The following is a 9544-nucleotide window of genomic DNA, read 5'->3' on the forward strand; positions in this document are numbered from 1 at the left end:
TCTGCAACATGTAGGTCACTGCCTCCCACAACTTTGGCCACTTTCTGATTTCCCTTTTTATAGATAAAGAACTACAAAGCTGTGATTTTGGTGGGTTTTTTTTTTTTTTTAATTTTTTATAGCACTCCTGTAAACATCAACAATACTGTGCAGTGAGATACGTACATGAAGTGTTCAACCTCCAATTATCAGAAACTTATTTCCATATTTTGATTTAAAAATGACGAAAACATTTTTTATTAACAATGATAGTAGACATTTGTCATCAGCAAAAAATGATGGTTAGAGAAACACAGTGGCAAGTCTTGCTAATTTCGAGCCTTTGTACAAGTTAATTCTGTAAAAATAAAAAGATTAATAGATATAACCATTCAACCATTAACATATCAATTCATGTAAAAAATTTACAATTTGATCATTACTGGAACATAATGGAACAATAAAATCATTAACAAAATGTAAATATATTTATATATAAACAAGAGTAAGTATCACAGTTTAGACAGAACAAAACAATATTAAGTTCTTCAGCAGAGATTGGCCTCACAGACCTGATGTAGCCTTTAGCTCTCTGGTACTCAGTACCGAGATTGAGCAAAAATTGCATAAATATAATACTGTATCAAAATACTTCGTTAAAAGACATATCCTAAATTATAATTAAAAATTTATCACCAAGGTAAAAGAAAAACATTTATTAAAAAAAAAGTAGAGAGGGAGAGAACCCACTAAATGCTCAGCATTGAACAATTGAGGATGCTGTTGTTTCTTCTCAACAAAGTCTCAAAACATGAGAAGATCTACGGCAGATATATTCTATGAAAATCTACCTGGGATACACATGCCAAAATAAAGCAGCTTCACAAGTGTTACATATAATACTGATTTCTAATTGGCTTTTTGCTACAAGCAAACATGATCACTATGTATAAATACAAATTTACTTAAATTAACATTAACAAACATGTTTAAAACAACAAAAGCACTGGCATTTTCACAACTTGTGCTTGCTTTTTCAGATCACATAAGCTAGGCAGACAATATCAATAATTTTTTTTAAAGTCAAAGGTGCACATGATCAAAATCAATTTCAGTGTAAATACTGAAATAAAAAGTAATTTGCATGAAGATTGCTGAAAAAACATTAAGATGCCAAAGTTCTTCAAAAGATTCATGATCACACAAAGTCCAATTGTTAGAATGCTTCTCCCAGAGTCCATCTGTGGTCAGACTTTCTACGACGGAGCCGAATAATACTGCTGTCGACAGAAGAGGCGAGGCCTTTTCCTTTGATGTCATTCCTGAGGCGGAGCTGAGACAACTTGAGGAGCCCGATGTTACGGCTGGTAGCAGACAGTGACTGAAGCAGACCATCTCCACTCTGTCAAAACGAGGTTAGAAAAGGTCAAAAGATTTCATTGGTTTGCAAAAATTGTTCATTAACTTTTAAACTAATGCAAACCATTTAAATTTGTGAGGTCCATTTTTTTTTTCATTGGCTGTTTTGTGCATAAGCATGTTATTTCGTAGATTTACTTCAATGTTTCATAATTTGTTAATGAAATTTCTGTCCAAGGATGCCCATGAAATCCACAAAAATTGAGCCATCGCAAATTTTAATGATTCCACAGTATTTACCATAGGTATTTGTGTTGATGATGCATATGGTATGGAATTCTCATAGATTGTATACCTTATCAGAATCTGTTCAGTTTAAATCATTCTCTAAGGGACATCATCTTTGAATAATTTTTTCTCTCAAAATTTTACAACCCCTACCCTGATAATTTCCTGGGCCTCTGGCAGCTGAGTTCCTGGGTGTCTCTGGAACACTTTGACCATTGGACGATCCAAACGCTCACGTGTTGCAATATCAGAATAAGCAACTGGACCCTATATCAGATAAAAAAAGTGTAAAAAATATGCTAATTTTTGCATTTAAAAGAAATCCATATGGGTATTTTTCTCCCTCTATATTAAAGAAGAATTTATAATGTTGACTGCTTTAAAATATTAGTTTGAATGAAACTACCAGTATTTACCATTGTGTATCCTCTAGCTTTGTCGGTGGCATCGTACCATCTCTGTGCACGGTGGATACCATGACGATTCTCTCCCAAGCCAACCCCAAGGTGTTGCTAGAATACGAAATAATGTCATGATAAATCTGATATACACAGAAAATATTTACAATATTACAGATTATGGATATGCAGATAATTTACTTTCTTTTTTTATACAAGATTTCTTTCTTTATGAAGCTTTATTGGAGATAGTTCACTATCAACACATTATTGCCATTTGCCATCATAATTTTGAATGACTATTCTACATCTATGAGTTTTACTGATTCAGTTCAGTGATGGTCTAAGGTATGTATATGTTTATTTTTTTAAATATCCATCTCTGACCTTGAGGGTGATGGTTTCGGCCACTTTCTGTGTGATTCCGTCATTGACAGATTTGTGAGCGGCTTTCTGGAGTTTCTCCGTTCTATCTATGGCATCCTTCAACTCTCGCCTCAGGTATGCAGATCTGGCTCTTGCCTCCTCAGCGTCCACCAAAGCTTGGTCAGCTTCAGGGGTGTATGGACCCAGGGGGTCGGGCTGACCTGTATCAATGCAAGGTCAACAATGTATGACTTGTTCTCCTAAGGAGATAGCAAGTTTTTAGATTAAAAAATGTTAAGGTTAAAAGGTTTCTTTTTATATTAAGTAAGAAGAGTCCAAAAAGGTGAATATAACATATGTCTATAAGTTAAATATTAATTTCATTATTAGAATAGAATTACTGAAGAGAGAAGTTCTTATTGTTAAATCTATAGAGGGTTTATATATAAGGGTTTTTTAAAAGTTATTTTAAATACATCATTAATTATCAAAAGTATTTTATATTTCAGTTGAAAACATGCATATGACTGAAGAAACATTGGTTAGAGTACGCTGTAGGTGAACCAGGCATTAACAGTTAGTTGATTGTGCATCACGACAATCAAGAAATTAGTGTACAGCAATAAAGACTGCAGAAAATTCTGTCAAGGTTAGTGGTTAATATCAAAATAGATTAGAGTGTATACAATGTTAGAGAATGGTTACAATCATGTGGATGGAACATTTTATATTTGATCTAATGAACTGATGTGAAGGAAGAATTCCAGACAAAGCCAAGGCAGATCAACTGCCCACTGAGAGAAAAGGCAATTCTTAGACACCCCCACCCCAAAAAATATAAAATATTGGGATAAAAATCATATAACCCAATTAAAAAACAAACAATTTATGTACTAATAGGACTTTTTGTACCCCAAATTTGTTTTACGATAATTTTCCTTCAATACATCGAAGAAATGCCAGTGTACACAGATTCACATCATCCAACATCTAACGACTTTATCAAAGATTTTATTTACCTAGGGACATGAATCCTAGTTTACCTGACATGTCTTGTAACCTAGACAGCCGACCATCCATTGAGGTACGGCTTCGCCCCACCCCAATGGGGGCGCTCTGACTGCCGGCGTTAGCAGCTGAGAGGGCGTGGTTCAAGAGGTCCATCACTCGGGATCGCTCATTCAGAACGTTAAAGAGCCGACGTCTGGCTGCATCTAGGACCTATAACAAAAACATCATTCTTTGCATTTAAAATCAAATGTTGATTGGATGTAAATTGGTACTCGAATTGCTTTTTATATTAAATACATTTTTGTTTAACTTTGTCTTTTGTTTCAAAATTTTTGAAGGATACATGCATATGTGTGAAAAAAACCACTACCCATTTTTTTAATTATATATAGTCAAATTATTTAAATAATGCTTATATCTATAAATTATCTTTCTTTCCTTATGGAGACTTTGCCTTAAAATTTGTCTCTTATTAATATCTCTTGTTAAATAAAATGTTGATAAACAAATTAAAGAATGCTGAATGTTTTTTTTCCTCTGATTTTGTTGTTTGGGGATGCAGTACTATGAGGACTGGCGAGGACTGACCTGCAGCTGTTGTTGGACGGAGCGCAGCTGGGCTTCCAGGGCTTTCTTACAGTTCAACAGATGGGCCCGCTCAGCGTTCAGCAAGTCGTCAGCACCATCATGCTCCTGTAAAACAAGAGATTCACCTTGTCAGAGATAATATAATGACACACCTCAATGGAAGGAAACAAAGCTATGTTAGTGTAACTGAATCATTCTAGCAAATTTCACTTTGAAATCTACAAAAGCTGAAAATTGTTTAGTCATTATTCAGATATATAAGATAAAGATAAAACCTATGTATGATTTGATGAAGACTATCATTAGAGTATCTTTCAAAGGAGAGTGTGATGATGAAATACTTCCAGTGTTCAATTATTTGAATTTCTTATCTCTCTTTGGTTCAATGGAGCTTATCTGAACAATTGTGTCAGTATCCCAACTTGAAAAGCCAAGCCTACATGCTTGATTATTTATTTACCAGTTTCTTAAAAACTTTAATGTAAAAATTGTAGAGTATTTATTACCAATAAGTAAATTGAATAAACCTATATACAATTACTGTTTGTTGGATGTCACTCAGGCCTCATTCGTTGGAGCTTATCAATTGTTTGTGTGATTACTGAGGCATGGCTCTGTTTTTAAAACATTGTATACAACACACAATTTATGAAGACTTGGCAGCAAAATGCAAGCTTCTAGAATTGTTGAGCATATTATGGTTACTTATATACTCTTGGTTTACAACTGTTTTTATGAACTTGGCTATTGATTAACCAGGCACGGGCAACCAGTATGTAAAGCTATAAACACACGAAAACATATACTGAAATGTCGTGAATAATTGAGTCACGACCTTCTACCATATAAGCTAAATAAATGTTTAATGCCACATTACCCTGGATCAATAGTAAAAGCAAACACAGAGTTTTGTCTCTACCCCTTTATAGCTAAATCAATACACTGCTTCAAAGGTAAAGAGTAAATTCTCTATAGATGCAATTACCAAAGAATTTGCAAATATACACTGTACTTTTTACTTGTTGTGTGTTAAGACTTCCATATATATTTATATCACAATATATGCATGAACAAACTTTTATGAAGGCTGTGATAGAAATTATTTTCATAGCACTGACCATCCTAGAACATGTATATAGCATTAATTTGACAAATTTGAACATCAAGCTAGGTGATTGCATCTTAATCATCTAAATTCTCTATAGATTTACATGCATCGTAAGGCCAGAGAGATATTTTAAACATGATATTCCAGCCTATTATAAATGTAAGACTCTAAAGTGTGATGGTCTGCGCTAAAGTCTGATTGCCAGCCACACCAAAGTCTGCATGATGCTGTCTGAATATGTATGTTACATCACATCATTGTGACGTCATTGCTAAAATCATTGCCATCTTCAAAATCAACAACCAAACATGGATAATTGAGATAAAGATGAGTGGTAAAATTTAACAGTGACAGTTTGGGAAGGTCTTTGCAGCAGACAACCTTTGCCTTAGGCATGTCAAATGCAGTAGGTTCCAACCATCGTAGTTTGTCGCAGACCATCGGACTTTGGCGTGACAATCAGACTTTAGAGTCCCACAGCACTCTGGAGTTCTACATATATTTCATTTACTGGTATTTCTCAATAGAAAAAGTCCTTTTTTTACAAAGGCATACATCAACCAACCACTGTTAATATTATTGTTTCTATAACTGAAATGAACAGAATTTTTTTTTATCTGAAATAATCTGCATTAAAAATAAAGGTTGAGTACATTAAAATAATAATAAGTTTTTTTTAACTCTTATTTTTAATATTTAAGATGCCAAAGTCTTTGATTAGTCTACATTTAACCAAAAGGTGTCAGGTAGTTATATTTTTCAATATTCAGTAAATATTATGTTTTATTATAAAATGATATCATTATAATAAGAGCAAGAGCATATATTGGCTCATTCCCTCACTCCAACAATTCATTTTTTGAACATTTCTTTTGTACAAATATTTACATTATGAAAGCTGATTATGGTGGTTTCGACTTTCCTTCTAAATTTACTGCACTTCTTGAATAAATAAAACCTGTATATTTATTTATACTTCAAACCTTTTTACCCCCATTGTAGCTCGTTTAAAAATTTTTTGAATGAACTTTGTTTCAGAGGTTCTTGGCATACGTCCATATCAATTTCACACATGGAAACAGTAACTGTTGAGTTTTTGAAGAAATGAATACCTTCTTTCTGACCCGTTTCTGACCTCCGGAAAGGCTTATGTCAAATCATAATGTGATATTTTAATTGCTTATGTGAATAAATGTATTTTCATTGTATGGTATCTACCGTAGATCAGTTTTTACTTTTAAAAATCCCCACATAAATATCTGCAACATTTGTTGAAATTTTAGAGTACTTCTTTTTAATTTGTGAGTTTCTATGATAGTATTTTTAATTAAAGATAAATAAGATTCATTTAATTTAAGCATTAAATTATCTATATCAATAATCTCCATAAAAACACACGTTTATCTTGTTAAGAGTTTTAATTAGTTACTAGGAGGCTTGATCTAGATGTTCTTTTAACAAACACAAAGATTTAAATTCTCAGGATCGTGTTGTCTGGAGTGTTTGACAACAGATTTTGCTGTTGAACAGTGTTAATAGCCACAACAAAAGGAATCTAATCTGTTTGAAGATTTCTGATATTTACACAAACACAAATGTACATATATTTCCCTGGACTAGATTGATTTTTATTCAAAGTTGATCGATCAAAACTCAATATAGTCCATTGAAATTTGAAGCTGTACCACTGTCAGATGCTCAGATCTTTATCGGGATACATAAAAAAAATTTAAACAAAAAATTAAATAAAGAAAAGAAATAAAAAATAGTCTAGTGAACTTTTAAATAAATTTTGAAGGTGTTCATGAGTATAGGTATTAGGCCCTTACTATTTATATGTGTACCTAGCCTTAACTTCTGCTAAAATGTTAGCTAGAGTAAATTCTAATATAATAATTGATTTCTGACTAGGATTTTAAAGCAATATGAGCTGCAATTTTCATGATGAAATTTTTTTCACGAAAATGTTATTTTCTACAAAAATATTATGGTTTTAAAAATGTTTTTCGCCAAATTTTTGAGAAAAGGGCCGTTATTTTTAAGAGCCTTAATTGGAGCAAAATTGAATTATTGTCGCCCTGTACAAAAATTGATATGCTATATGTTCCTTAGAAGAGATATTTTTCCTCAATTAAATGATTTTTTCCAACCTTATTTATCATAGAAGTTTAAGTTACATGTACATGCAGACTTAGCATACTAGCAGGTTTTTATAGCAAAATAAAATTCTAAAAAGTACAGCTCATATTGCTTTAAACAACAACAATGAACTTTTATCTTGACATTGCTAAAAAAAATCAATAGAACATTTCTGTTTTATTTTGAATAATGCTACTTTGTTGAAATGTTTAATCAATAAAGTTGTTTGTCCAATATTAATTTCTAAAAATATGGATAATAGATGACTTTTGAAAAGGATATATAAGGAACATTTTAAATCAATGAGGAAACAGCTGAAAAATAATGGATTAATAGTTTATATGGATCCATCAAACCATCAACCCCCTCCCCTATTCCCTCTCTCTTTTGTCCAATACTAAAAATACCTTCTGTCCTAATTTCAAACCAGATTGTGATTTGGCAACATGCATGCAGGTAGATACATTATAGTACTTGGTTCAGTAATAACAATATGAATTACATGTACTGTTTATATGAAGAGTCAAGAGTGGACTGAAGACTTAAACTCTGACAGGTAGCATTGCTAGGGAAGGAGGAGGATTTGATTTGGAAAGGATATAAAAATTAATCAATAAATGAATCATTTTTAAACATAGATTTCTGGAGTCTGTGGCAGTATCACACATATTTTATGATATGTTAAATTTTATCCTTAGACCTTGAGAGATTTAAGCTTTAACATGAATACATGTATTTCGATGTAAATTTAGTTGCATGTATTTATTTGCAATTCATAATTTTCATAAATCGTTATGTCAGATTAATTAGAATTAAGATAAATTTTTTTTATTTATGAGACATTTGCGTACAATTAAAAATGGGTTATGGAAAGTACTTAATTAAGACTGATGCATGATCTATTGAAAAATTAGCTTTTTGTAATTTCTGTATAAGAGTTGAATGGAAACAATTTTTGTACTAGACAGTATAATTCTGACATTGATATTGTCATAATGGTACATGTACTTCTTTTCAAAACTGTTTTAAGGGGTCATAAATATTTTAAAACTTTAATTATTGCAAAATTGCAAAAATTTGCCTTATGCAAATACTTTCAGGCATACAGTTTATAGTGTGATAAAGTCTAGAACATGTTGTTTCTTTGAAGTTTTGTGCAAACATCTTGTTGTAAATTTTATGGTATGTTATTGACTGTGGATAAGGAACAACATTGTTAAGTCATTTACCTATTTATTTATGTTGTCATAATGACAAAACTGGAGATATATTGACTTAACAAGAGTCATTGCAATGCAGAAAGGTACAACAAAAATTAAGATTTTAAAACATGATGTAATGAATGATGTATCAAAATTAGTAAGAAAAGGGGGTTTTGGAAGAGGTTTGGTGTTCAAAATGCCAGCACACTATTATCAAAAATTCTATGCATGATCGAAATGCTTTGGGTCGCCATAATAGCTGATAGATTTTAGTAGTTTACTTCAAATTGAATTATAAACTTTTAAATAATTGTGTCGTGATGACCCACTGTTAACTACCTAGGTAGGGAATAAAAGACTGACACAGTTTATAATAGAAGAAAGGTGGATCTTTCTCTCCTATTTAAAAACAAACTACTGTGGACCCAAATTACTTCTTAACAGAGTTTATAGAGGTATTACAATTTATTCTTATTACCAAGTAAAGAAATCTCCAGATATTCACACCTTGTGACAAAACAGCATCCTAGCTATATATAACACACTCTGTGCAACCTTACCCTTTCTCTGGACGGTCTGGAGACTCTTATTTCTTGGCTGTCTTTATTCAGAGCAATATCTTTTCTTGTGTGTTCCAGAGCCTTCTCCAAAGCCTCCTTTCCTCTGGTGAGAGCTTTTATTTCTTCGTTTGTGTCTAGTAAACTTTCACGAAGTTTAGCTACAATAACCCTGACTTCTCTTGTGTATCTGTGAATCTCGTCATTACTTAGCTGTGCAACTGTGTCTCTTAGGTGAGGAAGGGGATCCAGTGATCTTCCAACATCACAACTTTTATCACTCTTCTGAACTATTGTTTGTGATAGTTTAATTCCTTTGAGTGTTGAATTTCTCCATGATTCGGGTCCAATCGTGGTGGCAGCCTTATTTCCCAACATGTTAAAGATGTTCAATGTTCAAACTTGCTATATAAGCCGCCTTCCGTTCGGCGTAATTGTGTATTCACTACTAGTTTAATTAATGCAGGCCTTGGTAATACACATTTGGCGTCTTCTTCCCCTTGACGTTGCTCTTGGAAACGCTATTAACTTCCGCCCAAAGAATCACTT

General features: G+C 32.6%; 1 protein-coding gene across 2 annotated transcripts; it reads right to left on the reverse strand.

The window, feature by feature from the left end:
• Nucleotides 1-700: 700 nt before the first annotated feature.
• On the reverse strand, nt 701-9525 carry LOC128156290 (coiled-coil domain-containing protein 105-like). Of its 2 annotated transcripts, none has more exons than XM_052818362.1 (7): nt 8999-9525; nt 3990-4094; nt 3434-3611; nt 2412-2611; nt 2043-2138; nt 1780-1893; nt 701-1381 (listed from the first exon to the last, which is right to left on the reverse strand). In XM_052818362.1, the coding sequence occupies exons 1-7, from the start codon at nt 9371-9373 to the stop codon at nt 1196-1198; spliced, it is 1254 nt and encodes a 417-aa protein (XP_052674322.1). In that variant the 5' UTR covers nt 9374-9525; the 3' UTR covers nt 701-1195. The 2 variants fall into 2 exon arrangements, with proteins under 2 accessions (XP_052674322.1, XP_052674321.1); XM_052818361.1 differs by having other exon boundaries at nt 3410-3611.
• Between the last annotated feature and the right edge of the window lie 19 nt (nt 9526-9544).

This window comes from Crassostrea angulata, chromosome 7 (assembly GCF_025612915.1).
Source record: "Crassostrea angulata isolate pt1a10 chromosome 7, ASM2561291v2, whole genome shotgun sequence".
Classification (NCBI taxonomy): Eukaryota; Metazoa; Mollusca; class Bivalvia; order Ostreida; family Ostreidae; genus Magallana; species Magallana angulata.